The sequence below is a fragment of the Dermacentor variabilis genome, chromosome 5, assembly GCF_050947875.1.
Source record: "Dermacentor variabilis isolate Ectoservices chromosome 5, ASM5094787v1, whole genome shotgun sequence".
Classification (NCBI taxonomy): Eukaryota; Metazoa; Arthropoda; class Arachnida; order Ixodida; family Ixodidae; genus Dermacentor; species Dermacentor variabilis.
This window is the reverse complement of record NC_134572.1, coordinates 125,791,605-125,814,759: the sequence shown is the minus strand read 5'-3', so window position 1 is coordinate 125,814,759 and position 23,155 is coordinate 125,791,605. Positions and strand designations below refer to the sequence as shown.

General features: G+C 48.5%; 1 protein-coding gene and 1 long non-coding RNA gene across 2 annotated transcripts in view; one reads left to right on the top strand and one right to left on the bottom strand.

Moving 5' to 3' along the window:
• The window catches only part of LOC142583148 (uncharacterized), a 298,712-nt gene that overhangs the window by 215,495 nt on the left and 60,062 nt on the right, over positions 1 to 23,155 (bottom strand). The window contains exon 2 of the long non-coding RNA XR_012828556.1: positions 5,333 to 5,466. This is a non-coding gene — a long non-coding RNA (uncharacterized LOC142583148). The remainder of the gene's footprint in view (positions 1 to 5,332; positions 5,467 to 23,155) is intronic.
• Positions 203 to 23,155, top strand: part of LOC142583145 (protein sax-3-like) — a 181,969-nt gene continuing 159,016 nt past the window's right edge. Inside the window, exon 1 of the mRNA XM_075693489.1 lies at positions 203 to 611. Within this exon, the coding sequence (XP_075549604.1) occupies positions 494 to 611 (118 nt within the window). The 5' untranslated portion in view covers positions 203 to 493. The remainder of the gene's footprint in view (positions 612 to 23,155) is intronic.

The following is a 23,155-nucleotide window of genomic DNA, read 5'->3' as shown; positions in this document are numbered from 1 at the left end:
GATACAGAGAACGCTCGGTCTTCTTGCGAGAACAGCGCGGACGTCCGCTCCAGGACTTCCCTCCTCGCTTCTCCGTACAAACACTGGCAGCGGCCGCGCTACGCAAAGCGGCGCTGGTGTCGCTACGACGGCAGCGGCAGGGAGCGAGAGCCCTGCCCCCGCTACCGTTCTCCGGCGCAGACTGCGCGGTCGGATCTCATCGCAGACGCGGTCGACTCCGTGTTGCGGGCGCTGGCGCGGCATGAATGCGCGTACGCGGCGCTCCTCGTTTTCTGCCCGTGCGTGGCGTCGAAGCAGTGAGTGGTGCGTGTGGTGGTGCGTGGTGGCTGTCGCGCCGGTGTCTGGCCTCGAGCGACGGCGCTCCTGCTCCGGCCGCAGGGACCAAGAGGAGAGCGCGATCGGTATCACTTGGCCAACACCGCTGGATTACGATGCGCTGTGAATAATTAATCGCCGGCGTTGCTCGTCGGAACTGTGGCATGATCGCCGTGACATGGCACGCCACTGTGATCACGGCCCGAGGCCGCTTCTCCCTTGGATAAAGGATTTTCGGATTATTGTCAGCCTTCTTCTCACAATACTCGCCCGCACCGCATACGCCTTCGATGCACGTGAGTTGCGCCGAGTAGTGTTTATTTTGTCGCGCATTGCGCGCGTGCATGTTTGCGTAAGGTGTGTTTGCGTGTGCGTGTTTGCGTGAGCTTGTCTTGCCTCTGCCCATGCGGTGCGGGAGCCAGCCTGCGTGCTGTAGTTACAAAATGCATGCACTGCTGAGTGAAATAATGCCGGGAGGAGACTTTGCGCGATCGTTTATATTGTGGGCGCTACACATGCCTCACTTTCAACTTCGTCATCTCCACATATCATCATCCATTGTACATCTTCTTGATCTTTATATATCATCACCGGCAGCAAAGCTTGATCCTCGGGGTGTAGCGCGAGCTCGGCTGGAATAAAACGGTTCCTTACAAGTGTGTGAGCGCAACCCAATATTCATATATTATGCTATCGCTCATTCTTAGCTCACGCCTACTGCAGGTAGGTTGAACTAGAATTTGTAGTTTTAATGTATACAAAATGCAGCGTAATATTCAAATAGATATTGACCGTCTCCCAGTTGGTGACCGCCGCTAAAATAACCATTCAAACTGATTGAGCATGTGATGTCCTGTTGTGAGGAAATGGTGAAACGTCAAGCATGTAGGTGCTCGAAATGCCTTTTCATTTTCCTCTCTCTGCAACGTGACCGTGGAATTCTTGTCTTTATTTTTATTACCCGTAATTTTCCACGTGTAAGCCTTATGTAATTCTTTATGTTTAGTTCTGTTATCATTATTGTTAGCCTAAAGCGCTGAGTTTTACATCCCTGGTGGGACGAAGGTCCCGGTCATGCAAAGAGTAGTGGAGCGGGCAGAATGGTAGTTTCGAGCATGGTTCTCCGCGTAAATGTAGGGGCGGCGAGACTGCCTCAGATGTATCGAGAGAACAGAATGTGCTAGCACCAATGATCGTTGGTTCTCGGCCTTCTGCGCGCCTTACTGAACGAGAAAGCGGTTGGAAAACAAGTCTCCTCGAGGATGCGTTCTGTCCACTTAAGACGTCCAGCCGCAACTTCGCGCGTAGCGCCCCGGATGCTGCGTGCCCAAATTGGTCGTGATTGGCTCCTACAAGCATCTAACAGAATAGATGCACCCATAAACTGGTCTTGGACGTTTGACGTGAATCATGAACGAAGCATAGTGCAGCACATCCCACCCTCTGGCTTCCATTTTTGTGCGCAGATGTCTGAGAAGAGAAAGCAAGAAAATTCACTTACAATCAAAAGCAACGCGATTGCCTTGTAGCGCAGCACACGCGCATGCCGCAAAATGTTTGGTCGGATTGAGAAAAAGAAATCAGGGGACTCGTCTTGTAGCACCTTGGGGCTCCAACTTCTTTAGTGACCGTATCAGTTCAAAATTTGCCTTCATGATCTAGAACGTTAATCACAGTTGGTTCGACCAATTTCTCGCACCAATCTGTGATATTCGTATCAATGAGGAGGAGAAAGAATCGCAGCAGTCGTTCAAGCGTTCCTGTCAGAAGAGGTCACCAACTTAGAACAACTTTCTGCACAGCCGCGATTGGCCATTCACAACGCCAGGGAGCACCGGCAAACAATTGGCGGTAGTGTTTTCTCTGGCACCATGGGAAAGTGAATACTATGGAGCCATATACTTACAAAAATGAGAACGGCAAGAAAAGTTATTTCTCGTGATTCGTCGTTCTTTTTTTTTTTTTTGCTCACATTATTCACGCGAACCATTCCTCGGGAGCGCACTCGAAGGACGCGCCCCATGAACAACTGCAGCGGTGTTGGGGTACCGAAAACAGGGAAGCGTCTCCAACGTAGGGATCGAGAGGTAACACATTGCTTCTGATAATCATTGCATTGCGCAAACCCAACACAGTAACGACTTCGGAACGGCACACACACTGCACAGGGCGCGAACTAACGACTGTTTGTAGAGTTCGCTCTTTGTGTGGTAAAGATTTGTCCCGTCTCCTTCGTGATGTCGTTTCCTGTGTTGCGTGAAAACCACGCGTTTATCAGAAGCGGTGTGTAAGTCAACTCACTGGCCCCAATCGCAGCTTCACGAGGAGACAAAAGTTCGCCTAGCTCTCCTGAATGCCGGTGACAGCGATGATCGCGGATGAGACGCTTTTCTTTTGTGCTCGACCCAGCGCCGGAAAATCTCCTGCCGCGCCAGGAATACGGGTTTCACCCACGGGCTCTCGCTCGCTCTAAACGTTTCCGCCGCGGCACAACAGGGGCGCCCGCATCGCTGGCAGAGCGAGGTCCGAATGTACGCAGCTGTCAGAGGGAGCAGTCCACCGGGAGCGAAGTGGGGCCAACGCAACACCCGACTACCACCTCCCTCCCCTTTCCACCTCCCCCCCCCCCCTAAACCCCTGCGCCGACTCGTGGGGCTCACTTTCCCTCAGTCGAGCCAGGCGTCAAAAGCTCGCCTCCACGGCGGACAAAGCAGCTCACCGATCACAATGCCCATCCTAGTCCCAACGGCTATACCGTTGCGCCTTGCGAGCGACGCGGGCAAGCCTGCGATATTTGCGTGGATCCTGGGTCTGTGCACTTTGTAACCCTGTTGCTCCCATGGTCGAATGCGCTTTGTATCCAGTTCTCAAGTGGAGTATCCCGCGCGGAATCTTGCAGGCGCATGTCGTGCGGCGATCCCTTCGATTCGCCGTTCGAGCTGCCTTTTCTCCGTATCTCAAGTTCTCGGTTGTGTTCCGAACCAGCGCGTATACCTTCAGAGTCGCGCACGTTCTGCGTGACTTCTTTCAACTTTACATTATCCCTTCCGCGTGTGTGTGAAGGTAGCCATCGTCATATATTCCTTCTTTACACTCATCTGGAGACACGTTCACACAACTGCATCATGAAATAAGTTCGTCTGCAGCCAACAGGGAAAGAGTCCACAGTCTCTTCACTTGCAGCGGCAGTTGTTCGGCGTCAGTCCTTACGAACTGCGCCATTCAACGTATACCAATGAACTTTCAAACGAACTCTTATTTCAAAGAACCTCACATCCTCACTTTCTTTTTCTATTCCACTGCAGATGTTTTTTCATTGTGTAAAAAGAAAATTGTTAGCAAAATTTATAAGTGCTTTGTGAAACTGATTCTACTACTGTATTTCCTGTTTAACTTATTTCAGCTAAACTTTTCTTTTATGTGATTACGCAGAATAACATATCAGATGCTATAGAACTATTTTTCCATAATAACAATTGGTAGAAACCCTTAAACAAATTTGTTGGGTCCTAAAAGTGCGTCCTATAACTGCATACCTTATTTATGTTAAATAAACTTTGAGCTTAAACTTTCAAAGGTGGGACCTAGAAAAAGACGAAAAATGTCGCAAACATCTATCAGAAGCATTGCTCGGTGAAAATGGAAAGTTTAAAGGTTAATTTATTTTTCCGGGTTTCTTGCGCTAAGAGGCGCGTTAATCACAGTCTTGAAAAATGAAGTCCTTATAAACTTTTTAGCCACAGAATAGAAACTGCGGAAGCGTGCAATGGTCAAGCCATTTTCTTTTTTTTCAATATTACCCCAGCTCGAATACCCACCAGCCGAGACATCGGCATTTAGAGTTCTTAAGATCCCAGCTGTCAGAGAAGCGATCGAGAAAAAAATAATTTAGCAGAACACGAGCGTGTGACAATGTCTTGCTAGCCACTTGGTTGTTTTTCGAGGTTTATAAATCGCATCTCAAATGCACGATTGCCGTCTGAAAGTCCGCACGATTCTCCTGAAAGGAGCATTTTCCAATTCGCTTTCGAGCGCAGCTCGACAAATGCGACGCCTTCCAAATAAACTTTCCTTTAACGGGCAGTGCATTGAGGATCCTCGTATTACGAAGCCCATGCGTTTCGGGGACGTAACTTATGGACTTGTCAAAATCAGCGTCCGAGTCAGTCATTACGTACCAGGGACGCGAACGAGGAAAAGAAAGAAACGCGCACGAGCTCGGAAATTCAGGGGCAGGGAGAACAGACGAGCACGAGAACTGCGCTGGGGGTCCGCGCGTCGCTGGACCGCACTTAATGTCAAGATTAATCTTGCAATGAAGCCATTAAAAAAGGCTACCGCAGGGAAACGGTGCTCCCCTTCACGGTGCAGTAGCGCAGAAACGACGTCGCTGCCGGTCGATGAACTTGGTTCTTTGTCTCCTATTATTAGTGAGGTTTGGAAAATGCGGACGCAAGTAGCTTATAACGCACTCACGAATCGGCATCATTGGCACTGCGTATGAGCAGGACCCAAGCTCGGCTCGGATTATTTTGTACGAAATACCGACACCATCCGCTATAGCTAAGCATTCTGTGCACTGTTTCTAAAGCTCCCTGTAGCTTCGCAAGTGGAGGAAGCGTTGGCTCGAATAGAAACGTCGCCAATGACGGATAAGGGAAGCCACAATGGAACCGGCGCGGACCCCTTTCCTTGAAACAGCGCTGGCCACACGCCGGGCCCGTTGCCCTTTTGCCGCGAAACACCTGCTGCACGCTTATCGAGCGTGGTCCACTCACGCGCAGACATCCTTCCAAGCTGTATACTCTTTTAGGAGAAAATCGAGCAACATCTTCGCAATTGTTGAAGCGTCGTGAACGCTCGAACGTTGCGGACACTCGAACGCTGCCGACGTTGCAAAAGCTGGCGTAATTGAATCGGGAATCCGGCTCACAAAGCAGCTCGCAAGTTTGTTCAACGTTCCGTAGTATAGACTGGCGCCCGAGGCCTAACAAAGCTGTAGTCTGACGTGACTTACCTGTCTCGTCTCCTCTCTGTACATTGTTCGCGTGCCCACTTCACCGACGCGGGCCCAACTCAGTGCCTCCGGGAATCCATGCTGCTCACACAGTCTCTTGCTCCGTGCGCTGTGGCTGATGCCCGAAGGCGACCCTGCGTTTGCTTGAGAAGGGAAAAGAAGAGCATGCGCTTATAGTCACAGACCATGACCATCTTTGAGGACTTGTGGTTGTTGCACGCGCATTTGTGACAATGGCGTCGCGTTACTTCCTATGGCCAGTGTGATATGCGTGTCAGCCAATCCACGCGTGGCGATTTTCGCGCTAAGGTCGTGGCCAGCCTATGCCCTTGGCTTGCACGGATACTTTCTGTGCCTGAATGCCCCAAACAATTCGCCGAGCACTTGAGTCTTCATTCTCGTCGCGCACGCGCAGTCAGTTTCAGCATTCGTTACGCAGAAAACTGTGCACTTAAGCCCTTGGGGAGAATATGTATTGCTTCGTCATTCATCCCTTGCTTATTTGCGGTTTGCACATCAGAGACGCAGCATTGCGGCAGGTTAGAGCGAATATGGTGAGGTCGAAGACCAATGTAGATACAGACGTAACTGCAAATTGACCTCCATAGGTGCACACGTCAGTTGAGAAGTATGGAAATAGACAAATGGAAATCACAAAGAGCAATCAACATGCCCACCTTATCTCTCTCTCTCTCTCTCTCTCTCTCTCTCTCTCTCTCTCTCTCTCTCTCTCTCTCTCTCTCTCTCTCTCTCTCTCTCTCTCTGTTTAGGAGGTTGAGGAGCACAGACGCTAAACAGTACAGGTCTCTACAGTTCAGCGGCGACGGCAAGAGTCAACGTCGACTGCTATAACATGCGATGGAAGCGAATTCCACTCAGAGAGTCTTTCTTTTCTTTCACAATAAGCAAAAGAAAGGACTACACGTAATTATTACTGCACACTACACATAGAGCTGCAATGCCATCACGAAAAGGCTGCAATGAGCACGTCCCGAAATTTTCTATTCTTTTCTAATATATCCTCATTTATCTTTCACCTATACTTCTATCACGTTCCCTATGTCTCAGTGCCGACTCACGTTGCGCTGGTCACCGTTAAAAGAGCCAGGCCAAAACTTAACATTCTTAGGTAAGTTACATTGCGATGATTTTGGCGACTCGGGATCTGCGCGTGCGCAACGGGCAACCTTGCACATTCTCATTATCAAATCAATTTTTCTGTAACTCTTACAGAGAAAGAGAGACGATAATTTAAGTAATGGTTCTATGCCTATGTGGGGAAGGGGGTAAGGTAAACTTATGATTTCATGCCCACGTTGGAGTGCTCGCGTACGTTCATCACAGCTCTAGTTTTCGGATAGATACCTCCAAAGTGGCTGAAGTCCGCCTATAAGGCGTTAATGAAATGCGTGGCAGACGGTTGCATCGAACCTCTCTACCTTCGAGCACAGCTGCCGAACGCTCTGAACATTGGGGCACGATCGCTCGCATGCTTTTCTCTCGTGCCAAGGTCGCTCTTCGGAACGTCTGGCGCGCGCGTCAAGTGCCAGCGTTTCGCATTCTTCTCTCGTGGCAGCTAGCGCTTTGGGACGTTGGCAGACTGCACTGTGTTCGGGATACCACGCCTTCGGCTCGCCTCATATTTCTCGTCAGATATTCCAATGCGGGTGAAGTTTGCGTGTGACGCTATCGCATCAAAAATTAGGCGAAGCACTGACGTTGCGTGTCTTTTTACATTTGCTCTTTTTGATTTCCTCTTTCTGTTCCCCTTTCCTCCACCCCCAGTGCAGGGTAGCAAACCTGGTGCCCTTCTGGTTGACCTCCCTGCCTTTCCTGTCCTTCCTTTCTCACTCTCGACATTTGCACCTGATGTAGAAACAGAGGCCACAATCACACATGGCGCGCGTGTTCGGATTATACGCACTTTTGAAGGCCCGCTGAGAAGCTCGCACTGCCATATGTTGCTTAGAGCTTATCGAAAAGATTGCTAGGTGATTCGGAAACGATTAAGTAAACCTCTATACCACAGAATGTTATGTGTTAAGTGGTTTACTACGTGAAGGCTGGCGCTTAATGTACCTCGGCGAAATTTTTCGGCGTCCGATAGCAAATAAATAATAATAATAATAATAATTGGAACATTTTGACAGGGAAGATAAGGCTGCCGTTGTGTGATGTTCCATTAATATGTAACCTGCGACAACGCCGCTATACACAAACGCATCCACTGACTGAAATCATTTTAGAAGACTTCTTGTAGGTGACGAAATTAGGTATAGGTCTTTTGAATAAGCGGCGTTGCACAATTATGCATGCAGTAGTGCGTTCTTGTTATGTGCTATGAACCATTTGAACCTTCCAACCATCGTTCTACATCGAGGACTCGTCACCTCATTGTACAGCTTGATTCTGAGGTGAAATATAAGATAGGCAACATCAATTGGCGTAGCGTGCGCAAAGATCGCATTACCTTTGTTACAGTCTAGTGTGACCAAGGAAAATGGCAGGCCCGCCTCTCAGTAAACGTTTACGCACCCTATCGACAGTTATTCAAGGCGGCCTTCACACGAGTGTGTATTGCGGCAAGAAGATACATGGACATTTAAAGGAAACTCAGGGAAGAGGAAGAAGTACGTGGTACTAAAAAAAAGAGTTCTTTTTACTGTTCTTGCTGACAACGTATACAGTGCTTTTGACCATCGTGTTTCCGACGCCGCGACAACATGATATGTAGGGCCGCGCTGGCTACGTTTCATTTAGCTGCAGCATTAAAGTGACGTTTCGGCACCTCAAAGGAACAACGCTGTTCCGACGTTTGCTCAGCAAGAAGCAACATGCGTAGCAGTTAGTCTTCCCAGAAGGACCGCGGACAATGCGCTAGGAAGTGTCGCGCATTCTTCTCACATTTCTACAAGAGACAGGACGGATCGACACACGGTGACACATTTAACGCGGAAAGAGAGACGCTCAGGCGAAGAGGTTGCCAGCCAGGTCTGCCAGGCTTAACCACGCCTGTAGCAACACCGTCACCACCACCTACCAGCAGACCAACCACACGAGATGGAATTGCCTTTGCATGCTCAACCTTCACCAAAAAGATATGCGGCAGGGCGCTTCCTTGTAGTGTATTCCGAATTACACACAGCATCGCCTGATTCTCGGGGACAGTTTGTTTCCCGCATAAGCGAGACCGTTCTAATTTACGACCAGCGTTCAGAAGCGTGAGCGTGCGTTCGTCGGCAGCAAATATGTTCCGCTTCCGAACATGAACACGAAAGTGGCTGCCGCCATTTATGGGCGCGCACGCGATGAGGCCAGTTTTGGTGGGCTCGCGTTTTTATTATTATTATTATTATTATTACATGTACGCGCATTATGTCCCGCGCGCATTACAGCGTGTTTCCTTTTCTTCTTTTTTTCCTTTTTAATATTACTTTTTACCGCATTTCGCCAAGCGAACCGCACGTAATAGCAGTCAAATAATTCGATTAGAGGAGGCGAGGCGCAAACCAATGCATTTGTGCACAAGTCAATGCATTCATTAGTGTTTGGCGCTCTCATGTGCAGTGTGCTTGCGAGAAAGACATCTCTTCTGCGTTATTTTTCGCACAATAATTTCACCAGGCGGAAAATACGGAGAGAACCGCAGTATAACGAAGCTGTCATGAATTTGAAGTTTCAAATGTACGTAAGGGGATGCCTATATAAAAAATTGGAGGACGCTTAAGCTTCGCCTTCAAGAGTGGAACGCGACAGCGCTCCCGTCGACCCGCCAAGGGGTGTAAGACAATGGGCTACGGCGCAACGACTACGCGCCCCGCATCGGACGCGGTGAGCGTCGAGCAACGCAGCGTTCGGCGCGACAACGAAATGTGCGCCTGAGCAAGCGACGCACGCCTGAGCCTTAGAAACAGCTCGTTTTTAAGGCAACACCGCGTTCACTAGAGGCGCTTTTATACCGCTTCGAAGCATCGAACTCGTGGCTCAGTGGTAACGTCTCCGTCTCACACTCCGGAGACCCTGGTTCGATTCCGACCCAGCCCATCTTGGAAGTTGCTTTTTATTTACGAAGTGCCTGCCGTGATTTATCGCTCACGGCCAACGCCGCGGACGCCGACACCGACACCGACGCCGACGACACCGGCTTTTCTGCGACACGAGCTCCTTAACGCTATCGCGTTAATATACGCATTGCCAGAAAAACACGCTTAAAGCGACACTTAGCATAACGCGTTTCATTCGGATTATCAGCAACATTAAGGTAACAATATTACTTTTTTTTAATACCGCAGGCACGCAGACGAATTGGCGCGAACAAATAAACTGAAAGCACGAAGCGGTCCAGCGATAACAGCACGCGGTGCCGTGAAATCATGAAATATCAGCTCGCCCAAGCACACACCCTCCTTGTGTGTTTGTGTTAGAACGACGTCGAGCATAACAGTGCGATTTCTTGTGGCAGTAGATGCAAAATACTAATATATGAGTATATATCCATACACTCCACGCCTACTGTTCGTCCAGTCGACAAGAAAACGAGACGGATCGTACCCACCACTTGCATTACTTTAAAACCGCGTTGCCTTAGGCGTTTTTGCCACGTGTATACCCCGTAATGCCCTACCAGCTACGTTTTATTGTGATAGCAATTATATGGGCTCTCCAGGCTCATATTTTCTCGTCGCCGTCCCCGTGATGTTCCATATGATGTCCAAGGGCGCTAACACCGTCGGCTCGCGTCGTATGCTGTATGTGCGAGTTAAAGCACGCGAGGGAAGCCTACGATCGCGGCTCAACCTGGCGCGCGCCAAGGAAGAACGCGGAGAGCAAACGCCCCGTCTTCCGTCGCGCGAAAGGCCGTGGGAGTATGGGAGCGAGGAAGGGTTGCAGCATTGGTGCTCCGGTAGCAACTGCGCATTTCGCGACCGGCCGCAAGGACAACTGACGATGGCGGCTCAATCTCGCCCGTCATATATAGAGGAAAGTGGGGAGGCGGCACGGGAGGGAAGGAGGGAGGGGGGGGGGGCAGCTTCAACTCCGCCAACAAGTGCGTACTTTTCACGACCGCGCGCAGTCGCGCGCCGCGTATCTTGGAGGCATCTACAGACGGCTCATCCCTTTGTGCGCGCTGTGTTCTGGCCGCACTTGCGTTGAAGCGGTAGACCGCACGAAGGTCACTTCGCTCGCTGCGGCTGCCGCGCTCGCTCACACCGGCCTTTTGACAGCGAGTGCGATGCGTTCGTGTTTACTTGTGCGCACTGACGCCATGCTTGTTAGTTCAGTTAGTAAGCGAATGTTTCGCTGTTTATACGGCCGATAAAGCTGCTATCCTTACTTCGTATAGCTACCTGATAATTTCCTATCGCAATCGATGCTTCGCCTTCCGGGCGAAACTGCTAACTTTTCGTTACCCTGCAGCCTTCAAGCGACATTTAGGCACACATGGGAAACCAGCGCAGAGCGATAGCCCTGCCACCATCTCCGGCGACGCTCAATTTTTTATCTCGCAGCGCTCGCTTTTAATTCTCCACACGGGGCAGCGTGCACTTTGCGGGTTCCCACAGGAAAGCAACGTGCGTGTGTCTCTTATTCGGTAATGGTCGTCGAATATTTTCTCGTATCTGTTCTTCTTTCGCTGTACAGTGGCCGCTTATATAGTTTTCTGTCTCGGCGCCACTTCCACCGCCGACCACCCTCGCGGAAAATGAACCTATGCATGATTCAGTGCGGCCATTACGCAGTTGCCGCCTTTGCTTCCTTTCTCGCTGCTTTCATGGGAAGACGTTAGCGACTTGACATCTTTGTCTTAGATTCACTTTCATCACTCTTTTGTTTTCTTCCTTTCTTTGCTCCTTCTCCTAAACTTCCGCAAGAACTCTGTCTTACCGGGCGCAACTGCCGTGTCTTGGAATAATGGAAGGATTAAACATGATTGAGGCGGGGAGTCCCTGGGGGGGGGGGGGGGGGGTGAGACCCAAATTACTGCGCGGTGGAATACGACGCCGCACGGAAATGAAACGGCGCTTCATTTCGTGACCGGAAAATGAATCTGCGCCAGTGCTTGTTGGGCTGCCTTCAACGGGGACGTTCGCTTTGCCTAGGCGGCTTTCTGGTAGCAGAAGTTTGTTGATCTCCATAGCAATACTTTTGTTTTTACTTACGGGCTTGGCTAGAGAAGTTGCGGGTCTTTCCTGACTTTAAAGGGACACCGAACTCTTCCCATGTTTAATGTGTTTGGTTTTAGGAGCACTTCTTTATTTCTTATTCCAGGGGCACTTGAGCGATGACGCTCGTGTGTGCACGAATATTAGTCTTTTTATTACGCAACTGACATGAACTATTATTTAAGGCGAGTGCACATGTACCGCTTCTTCTGGTTAGCTGAACTTACTTTCTTTACATTTACGTGTGTTTTTTGCTTTGTTCTCGTAGAATTAGCATGTTTATGTGTTTGTGGCGTGTGTGCGTCTTGCTATATGGAAAGGACAATGGCCTCAGTTTATCAACTTTGTCTCGGTATAGGGTTAACTGTGTGTTGTTTCATTTGTGGACCATCTTAGCGCCCGATATTCCAATCACCTTAATATGGTAGAAAGCGATCACCTTCGGGTAAAAATTTAGGGCGTATGAAAACCAGTCCCGGGAAAATCTGCAAGGCACAGAAAAATTCCATGATAGAAAAGGAAATCGAGGGCAGTGGGAAGAATTTTAAAAAATATATACATTAGGGGGCATTGCAAACACCGCAATTTGACTATGAAGCCACGCAGAAGTGGGATACTCCGGATTAATTTTGACGACTTGGGGTTCGTTAGTGTGCACCTAAATTTATGCGCACGGGCGCTTCTCGCATTACGACCCCATAGATACGTGGTCGACGCTGCCAGGAGTCGAACCTGCGAGCTCGTTCTTAACAGCGGAACGCCAGTTACTAAGCCACCACGGTGGGTGAGGAAATAAATAAAGAGAGAGAGAGAGAGAGAGAGAGAGAGAGCAGTCCTTAGCATTTCAATTCTTTTAGTGCGACAGCGCACGCAGGCTCTCCCGGTGCCCATCGCCATCTTCTTGAGGGCAACTTCTTGCTCACAATTATTGTTTCAGCATATACACTGCACCGGGAGACCTCCCCATTCGTTCTGGTGTGGCATTCAAATAATTATCTGCCTTCCTACCTAACGAACATCGGCCGCGGCCGCGGCCAGAGCATTTCAGTATGTCAGGGCTGAGGTACACACCCGTGGCAGCAAGCTAGCGTGGTCAGCCAGCTTGTACCAACAACGCGATGTAGCGGTCACGGAAAAGCGCGCTTGACGTGCGAACTTTCAACTCTTCAAATGCTCGAGCACGTACTGTTCCAGCATTTAGAGCAGCCTGCCGGTTACCACGGCGCAAACTCCGAAGCAGTTCTCGCACGCGTGCAAGCACGCGTGCGGGCACGCGCGCGCTCTATCGCAGATGAGAGTGAGTCAGCCGCATTTCATCAAACTGCCAGCACGGGAACCTCCTCCTCCTCCATCACCGCACGCGTTGTGTGTTCGCAGCCGCTGATGCATTAGTTCACGTGCACGGGTGCGCGCGTGTGCTCCCCCTGGTGGCTGGTGGACCTGCTCAATTAGGAGCAGACGGCAACAATCCGCACAGGCGTTAGAGAGCTGGAACAGACGGCGCCGCGACGTCTGCCGAAGGTGAGCGCGCTGAATCGTCAGCGGCTGCCGATGGCTGCCGCCTGGCGTCCAGTGACGCTCGCCGCCGCCGCGTTCATTACGTTAATTATATTCCAGGCAGCTAGAGGTAGCGCGCTCGGGAAATTCAAACGGCGCTCAGGGAGAGGAAGGCGGTTCGCGGCGATTGTTACACCGCCGCTGAACCGTTCGTCTCGTGCACGTTTTCTGCAGAGACTTTTTCGAGCGCGCAAGCGGGCCTCGCCTCCAGAGAGTCGGCCTGCCTTCTCCGCAGTTGTTCGTCACGTGGACATGCAGCTGGTCTTTCCCGGTGTGGATAGCAACAAAGGTGAATGAGAGCGCCGATGCAGCCTTTCTTCAGATCTGTGACACCCTCTACCTAAATGGGTTTGAGCGTGTGTGTAATACACACAGGTTCAGGCGCTCCGCAAATGAGCGGTCCTAGCTATGTCGTAAGCGCTGACAGAGCCGCCTGGCATATGGCAACTTTTCGCGTTGGTTTACCGTGACCGCGGTGGGCTGCATTTTCGTTCCAGTCAGGATCGTCTAGAACTGCTAAGAGAAGGGCCTTGGACGACTGCTAACTGTAACGCCAATGCGTTTAGTACAACTTTTCAATGACTGGCGTATGCTTCGAAAGTAGTGCTATAGTCTTCGAATTTCTCCTAACCAAACATGATTTCATTACTGCAATGCTTCAATTACACGCTTAGAACATGTTTCCTAGAGGGAATATTTAAAAAGTTAATTTGCAAATCTTTATTTAGCCACACGCGTATTGCGATTTATCACACCGGTAATATCCCCCTTTTGCAAAACTCCGCATGAATAAGACGGTAGAGCGCAATTCTGTATAGTTTATAATGAGCAAATTACCTGTCTGCCCCACGAAATTAAAGAAGTTTTGAGTTTGTCACTCATGCTGTCGTAAAACGTCCAGTCCGACCAAGCGAGTTCGCGAATTAAAGTCGTGCGCATAAAGCTAACACTGAAATAATTCTTTTAAAGGAAGATCGCACATATGCCTTACATCCTCTCACGAAGAGATAAACGATTCTGTGCGTAACTTATCCTCATCTGTTCCTCTCGTAAATATCGACATGGGCTTCGTCTCGCCGTACCTTACAGCCACATTCACAGCTACCCAATGCCTCATCCGATATTTCCAAGCCCCGCAATTTCATCGTTGGGTTTCCGTCGCAATTTCTGCAGCTTCAATCTTAATGATGATGACAAGATGTACTTATTGAGGGATGGCTCTAAAGCATATTAAAGGGGTATAGGAAGAGGAGGGGAGGCTTAATAATACGCTCCCCTCGTTCACGGTGCAGCGTCTGCGTACTGCGCGTTCAAGATTTACAACTTGCGCGGTTGCCAAGGCAGCAGGCGTGCGTTCTTAGCGATAACTGAATCCTACCTCTCTCGAGTAGAGAACACTGCGAGTGCGCTCGCCGATCGAGTTAAACTGCTTTCGAGCAATCTGGCTTTTAAAAGTCGCCGCGCGTCCCTCTTCTATCGTCGTCCACGACTCGCATCATCAAATTTCCTTCCTCTGTTCTGGCACGCCGAACTAAAGTAAAGCTACAGAAAATTTAGCGTACTCGTAGGAAAGGTACTGGGCTATCTCTGCTGCAACGAAAACAAATTGGATTGCACGAACGGTTCGATGTCAAAACAGGATTCTGCGTGTAACTTCGTTTTCAGAAGAAGAGACACGATCGCCTTCGAGGAACGAAGCACAGGAGAAACGAAGCAGGTGAAAACGCGGGAGAAAATCAATATATAAGTAAAAGAAACGTTTCGTATAGCCTGTGAAGGCAACCTATGATAGCATTCTGCTGCAGAATAGTCGGAAACTCGCCATAGTCGTCATTTCGCTCGCCATGGGCGGCGAAATGACGACCGTTTCATTTGACCTCCAGGTGCCTCTACGGACCGGCAAGGAAATCCGCCAGTTCGTCTCTCTGTCCTCTTTCCAACCCCTATTCGCCCCACCGCAGTGCAGGCTAACAAACCGGAAAATCACCTGTTGTTAACCCTACTTCCTTTCCTCACTTTCTATTTCTCTCTCACTCTTTAGTCGGGTGGTCAGGTGCTCCTTAGGTAGACATCGCGTCTCAGAGCGGAACGGTTGGTCGTATTAAACAGTGATCGTAAGGACCGAGGAAAACGCCCAGCGGGAAAGCGCCAACAGCCGTTAGGAGCGCACGTGCCCCATGAAAAATTTGCAGAGGCATCCATTATATTCAGGGCTGCCTGTGACCACTGCGTGGGCGAGGGAACTACCGAACACGTTCCTTGCCGTGGTCCTCAATACAACGGTGACAGGCTGTCACTCGCGACCTGTGTTGGCTCGTCTTGGCGACCGACCGATCTCGGAGCAGACAGTCCTGGAACGGCTACCTATAAATCGTCACGCCGCAAGTTGGTGAAGGCACTAGTGAAATCTTTACGTTCCAGTGGTCTGTTAGAAAGACTATAGTTCTGTCATGTGCCCTGCACATCTTGTATATTCCTTTCTTTTTGAGCGTTTGCTTTATTTCTTCGCTATTCTTTCCGTCTGACTTTCGCCTCTTACCTTTCCCCTAGTGCAGGGCAGCAAACCAGAACCTATTTCGGTTACGACCCCTACCTTTCTCGTCTCATTTGTCGCTCTGTCTCTTTCAGGATCCTACGTTGTCGCCGTCTTAAACGGCAGCAGTGTCATCGTGCTTGTCATGTCTTCGTTGCCATCCCGTTAAATGCTTTTTTCACCTATGTATCTCTTTTGCTTATTGTGACGGAACCTAAGCGTTACAGAATAACGGACAAAACTTGCCGTTTTCCTAACGTTACAAAAGAACGTTTTCAAGAACAACCAAGCGCCTAATATCGTTCGCAGTAAAGTAGCCTGCTCATCCATCCCGCAACCCTCGTCCTCGTTGGCGAGCAGCAAGACAGCGTTTTCGGCCCTTGTGGAAATGGGGAGACTCCGAGATAGTACGAGCCTTGTGAGAGCAAGAGTGCGGGAAATCATCTAAAAGCCACATAGATGGCAGAGCACAACCGCGACCATGCATTCCTGCTTTCAGCAGCGTGGCCAAGAGGCTCAACTCGGAGGTGAAAGAAAGAAAAAATGAAAACGTAGAGCGAAAGATGGGTGTCCCAAGTCTAATAATACTTAGCCTCGCCAATAAATATACACAACCTGTTCAGAAGCCCTGGCCCTTCCAAAAAAAAAAAAAGAAGAACAAAACACCAGGCGATAGCATATGTCGCGTGCGTTGCCGTGGCACTTTTACTGAAGGCGCTTTCAGCAAAAGGAAGCGTAATCGTATAACATCGCGAGGTCACTCTACGCAGTGAAGACAATCTGTCAGATTGCTCCTGCCTTCTCTATCTGTTTCTTTTTTTGTTTTCCCTCGATCACTTTTCGCGTGGTGTCCTCGCAGTCGTTCATACGTATACATTCCTCTGCTTCTCTGCTATTTACCGGACATGCGGATACTTGTCGACACGCCGGCCACATTAAAATGGGCCGCCATTCCCCGCTTCGTTTTATTGCCCGTGTATACAAGTACGCTTCTTTTGCCGCTGCGAGTAGCGAGGCTACTGAGCTCTTATCTAAACACTTGACGCGGCGCCACAGCGTGGGGAGGGGCGACGTCGTTGCGTCGTCCGTAGAGAGAGAGAGAGAGATTGTAAAGAGGAAGAGGAGAGATTCGAAAGTCAGGTTTTGAGGATAAACGTATGTAGAAAAGTTGAACATGGTGGGGTCACGTAGCGACGCGATCACGGCATGACGGCGCGCATACTCAACAGCTCGGCGGCGGCGCCGGAGGACCCCCTCGCTGGTCAACGAAATGAGCAGGACAACCTGTCGATACCGACAGCGCAATAGTGCTACGTGCATGTTGAAAACAAACAAGTATAAGGAGAGTGCCACGGGCAAGGAAGTGAAGGCACCGCGTCGTTCGTTTCCGAGATGTGCGCGCCGCGTGATGACCTGTATGCGCTCGCCTCTGTCGTACCAATGACTAGGGGTGATCTACGCTAAGGAATAATGATGCTCAGGTCAAATATTGTTTCACATCTTCATTAACTTTCAGATGCAGGCGCTTGGTATCCCGCAAATTGCGTGCTTCGAGTCGTAAAGGGTGATCATGTTTATGATTTATGGAAATTTTTTTAAATATCGCCTTTGGGTGATACCTAATTGTTGTCTTTGAGATGGATTATTTGAAGAGGCGGACGTTATTGTAACGAGAAATCGAAAGGCATATTCAACTAATTAACAAAGATATACTACTTCTTAATTAATTGCTTTACGGAACATATTGCAATTTACGAATTGTAGCCCGTGAGCTTGCAAGACGTATCCACTTCAAGTGAACTTCCACGATGACACCAGCTTCGAGATATTATTTCCCAAGGTGTGGAACGAAACACGTCCACGTTCCAGTTACTCTTGTGCTTCACCGCATAAAACAGCCCTTTGATAAATAAAAGTAAGTAGAATAACAGTGCATTTTTTGCAAGTTCGCTGGCGCATATCTCCGAACTAGCGTAATTCTGGAAATTCATTCCAAGTGGGTACGCCTTGCCAACTCACCGGCTACAATTCGTAAATTGGAAATGTGCCATAAAGTAATTAATTTAGAATATGATTAGTTCATATTTCCTAATTAGTTAATTAATTAATATGTGTTTCGATTTCTCGTGACATGCAATGTCCGCTTCTCCAAATATCCCAGCTCAAGGACTAGAATTATGTTATCTGCAACAGGCTACTTTTAAGAATTTCATATAACTTAAAAATGATCACCCTGTATACTGCGCGTCACTGTGTAACTAAAGATAACTTTGCGGCAGAAGAGTTGCCTAAGCCGGTAAACCTTAGGCGATCGCGGTGAGTATCACACTGCAAGGTTTCATGCGCGCAAACAGCTTTACTTTTCATGCATCGCAACTTATTGTCTCGCCCCCCTTGACTATTTATTGCGTAGAAAAAAAGGCGGGATGGGCAGAGAGTCCGTTTCTTCAGCAGTCAGCGCCGTCTGTGCTGACGACGCATTTCACGAGTGCAGACGCTTCTATGACAGCATAAATACTCGCACTGTAGATAAAACCCAATCTGGAAGAAGTTTGGTTGTTGCAGAGCCCTAATGATGTTATCCTACACTCACGCAAGACACTAAACACCCACACACACACATTATATATATATATATATATATATATATATATATATATATATATATATATATATATATATATATATAATATAATGTGTGTGTGTGGGTGTTTAGTGTCTTGCGTGAGTGTAGGATAACATCATTAGGGCTCTGCAACAACCATACTTCTTCCAGATATATCTATATATATACATTACATATATATATATATATATATATATATATATATATATATATATATATATACACACAGAAACGAGCAGGGAGGGGGTTAACCGAGGGTCTCGATTTTTATGCCAGTCCGTCCCACATGTGAACAAACATACATTTTCTCTCTCTCAGCTTCCTAGAAGCTCGTTCCGCAGTGAGGAACTACAAACTACACTTACTTACGAAGGGAGAACGAGTGTTAAAGTCAGCCGCCTTTCTGATATAACCACTCACGTCGTTCTAAGAAGGTGCGTGCTCTCACATGCAAGTCCGTTCCCACCGGATGTATCCGGAAATCCAAAGCGTCCCGTCCGTCCTCCCCGACATATTCGAAATCCTTCGCTGAAAACTTCCAGGGCTTCCACTTCGGGCAGTTCGATTTCGGCTCTGGATAATAACCTGTCCGCAGAGAACGCACGTAGAGTGACGGGTCCTGATTACCGAACACGCTGGTGAGCTTCGTAAAATGGATTCATTGAGCCAGAGGTCAAAATGCGACAGCGCTAAGCCCACGGTCGCAACCACGCGAGAAACGAAGTTATGAATCATCTTTGCAGTCGGCAAACACTGCTTACTACAACACACGTTGTTGGCGGATATACTTCCAGTGACGAGCAATCACTGATCTGTTAGCCGCGGCGATATCAATGTCGATTTGCACAGCCGTTTTTCGTTTTCCGCTCTAATGAGGCTTGCATGGTGTACGCAAAATGGGCGGTTCTAGACTTCCGACGTTTTCATTGTTCGCCAGTTTATGTACGTGTTACCTGCGTTGTCGCGTGCATGTTGTTGCGTGTGCTTGTGTGTGCGTGTTCCGTCCTCCCATGAAGCATGCATAATTTTAGCAAACAAACAAACGAACAACAACGACATTTATGTGAATGAACTGAGTGATCAGGTGGAGACATTGAAAACGCTTTTTACCTGCGACTTCCTCGCTCTTCTTTACGAACTCAGGGTCTCTGAGTGAATAAAGCAATGAAAAAAAATATACGAAAACAAAGTAAACATTCTGTGAAGAAAGAACAAGAAAAGCAATATCAATACTAGATCGCGCGAAATCACTAACCTGCGAGGTCAAATAATTATTTTTTTTTCGATAACAGCTGACAAAGTGACGGTACCAGTAATAGTTCTAAGCCTGTTTACACGAAAAAGAAATCCTCATATTACAAATAGTCCTTTTTGTAACATGTTTCAATGGCTACGAAGGTGCGTTGGCGGCGTATTTGATAAGCCTGCCCCCTCCTCTCCCCTCCCCATTCATTGCGCCTCTCTCTCTGACTTTGTTTCCATCAGCAGTGCAATGAAGATGAAACAGGCGACAATGAGCCGCCGAAAGAAAGTGTAAATCTCTTTTCCCACGTGTTAGTTCTATTAAACGGATAGAGAGAGAGAGAGAGAGAGAGACTTACGATATTAGCATAAGGCAGGTTTTTTGTGTAAGATAAAGAACCCCCCCCCCCCCCCATAAGGCTTCAGTATATAAATAGTGCACAGTTACTTTGAACCCGCAGAAAGCGTGAGAAAATGAGACGGGGCAAGCACTCTTCATTTTACGGACTAATCAGCAAAAAGACATTCAGAGGCAGAAGACTCCCGTCCGATCGCCTAGTTTGTTAAATACTGCACCCATGCAAAGGCAAACGATCGCACCGAATTCCGTTGGCATAACTAAATCGGAGTCCTGACAGCTCAGTTTCTTCTACGGCGAAGCTGTTTACGGGCTAGGATTCCGTGCATTTCTCGTGTCCGTCAACAAACCTGTGCGAGCAAAAACTATCATGATCAGCAATGGCTCGTTCCACTGCTCGCGCGTTCGTCATCGTCATCTTCTGCCACAGCTGGTTCCGTTGCCGCTCATCATGCCAGCGTTCCCATGCTGCCCCTCCCTCTGCGAAGGCGCTGACGGCACTTGCCCACTGCCAGTCCGTGCGAGGATTCACCTCTCAAATTCTTTGCCTCAATACATCGCAAAAATGGAAACACGAATGTATATAACGAATGTATAACACGAACGAACGCGGATGTATAAAAATAAATGTGCGTGCGGGCCTTTCGTCACGACGACCACCAATCAAGACAATAAACCTGTTCGTACTTTTGTTCAAAATTCTGTCACCTCTTTGTCGTGTGCTACACAGCTTCGCTGGTCAACCACCTTCACAGACTGGGATTGCTCGTAATTTTTTGTCAGTTTTTTTATTGAGGAACAGCTTGCCAAACGAGCAAGACGAGAGCAGTGCGTGTGCTTCGATGACTTGTCTGCCAAAGTGCTTTCGTCGAATCTCCCATTTCCGATGCGACCGCGACATACCACTTTCCTCGTTATTGCCCGCAGGCGTCCTTCAGGAGGAAGCCATTATAAAACTTCCTTTTTTTTTACTTGCGTTTAAAGCGAGGCACACATACCGACCAATCCCATTTACCTCCCACGTACGTGAAACGGGCGCTGTTTTACGACCGACCGCTGTTGTTTGTGTTTACCAGCTGTGTTTTCTTAATAGATGACAAGGCATGATTGAAAACAAGTTTTTAGCCGGAGACAGCTGCAAGATAACTTTCCCATGGACGGTAATGACGACCAACGTTGTTTTTGATATCTTGTATTGTTTCTCAATCATTATCTAAACGGCCATTAAGGAGGCACATAAAGAACAGATTATAGATGGGTATATTGGCCTTTGAAAGCTCTATCTTCATTTCGTTTTTAGTGCAGACTAGCCGATGATAAGCATAGAAAAATGAAGAGTCAACCTCCTTTACTTTCTGGCTCAAGACCGCGACCCCGAAGACGGAAGTCCCACGCCACTGGTATCGCGCTATTGCCACGCATCTCGGAGTCATTTCTCCGCAAACATGCGGTGCGGTAGGAATTACAACGCCGTCGACTGTCACAGGAAACACACAAATGTGCTGCCCTCACTTTGCTTGCGCCCTAGCTGCAAGTTCCTACGGAAGCAATGCCAGTGCACTGCGCCGGTGTGCAGAAAGGTGACCCTACTACCGACCACGAATTATTTTCTTGAAATTAGGCAATTGTACAAATGCCAGATTGAATTATCCGGATGGGCTCGGCACTCATGTGCTCCCTTCAACAAGGGAACACACTGTACATGGGTACCCATAGGGAGGTTGGAAAAAGCGTGTTTCTAACTTCACGGTAGTTGCACGGTTGGCTCTGCTTACTTTCATATGCAGTTGTAGTGTATTTTCTCACAATGAGCACCTCATTTAAACTGCGTTCACCGCATATTCTATATATATATATATATATATATATATATATATATATATATATATATATATATATATATATATATATATATATATATATATATATATATATATATATATTATTTTTCCGACTTCCCGCCCTTCAAATACCCGTTCTTGCACTTTGACACTCCTAATGCCAACGCAATCGCGAATCAATTTTCAAGGCTTAGGGCCCGCGGAATCCTGGACTGTGGACGCCGCCTACCTCGGTTGATTCCATCGTCGGATCATTTCTACAAATAAAGTTTGTTCTTCCTCCTCAGAGTTTTACGTGCCAAAGTCACGCTCTGATTATGAGGCACGCGTTAGGGTACTTCTGACCACCCGGGGTTCTTTAACGTACACCCAATGCGTGGTGCACGAGCGTTTTCTGCATTCCACACCCCGTCGAAATGCGGCCGCTGCAGCTGGGTTTGAACCCATGACCTTGAGATCCGCAGCGCCACGCCGTTGCTACTGGGCTACGGCGGCGGGTGCCTCCATTTATCCGTCTGTCTATCAATCCAAGTTCGCGAGCTTTACAGCGCCATGCCTAACACAGTCCAATGTACAGTACAACACAATGTCGCCGGTTCAACATTACGCCGACGCCTATCTCTCCCTGAAAACAAACGCACACGTTGCGCTTCTCGCTCATCCTCGCACTGACTGGACCGGCGCCCGCAACGCCGCTCGGCTGACGTTGTGGCGTTCTGCAAACGCTCTAACAGCGGTCACGACGAGGCGGCGATCGGTGCTCGGCTCCAGCCGCGCTGACCCACCTCCGCCATTAGGTCCGGCGGCAATTGCCTTCTTCGAATCGCTCTCGCGCTCCGCTCGTCGCCACCTCGAAATCGAAACGCGAGAATTCCGATTCACGCTCGCCGGGTGCCGGGGGCCAGCGCAGGCATACGAATGTAATCGTTCGTGCAAACACGCGCACGTGCGTGCATCCGCACGAGCATACACGCACGAACCAACAGTATATGACTCATAGGAACGCAACAGTGGAATTTGTGATTGTAACTTCACCTGTGTTTCTAACACTTCGTTTTAGTTAGAGCTACCTGAAGATTAAGACATAGTTGTTGGAAATATTTGCTTCCTGCTGCTCCATATTCTTTTTGTGTGCTCTAAGGCGTACGTGTGGTATTTATTAAATGCGTAAGCGTTTCTGTGCCTACCCAACAAGAAATCTGTCTGTCAGGTAAGACAATGAACGGCTCGTACCCCCCGTAAGCAAGCAATATATATATATATATATACCCGAGAGTCTAGTTGTCTTGAAAATGGTGCCTATTGATAACTAATCTACTGAAAATGCATATCCACGTGATGAGAGATATAAGCTTTTGCATAGAATGAAGCGATTTTGCATCAAATTCGGGAGCTGAGTTTTTTCATGTACCTTGCTGTGCTCACACCTGACAACTTTATTGCGCATCTGTGATGAGAGCAGTATATTAGGTGAACTGCGAATGTATTTTCTCGTGTATTCA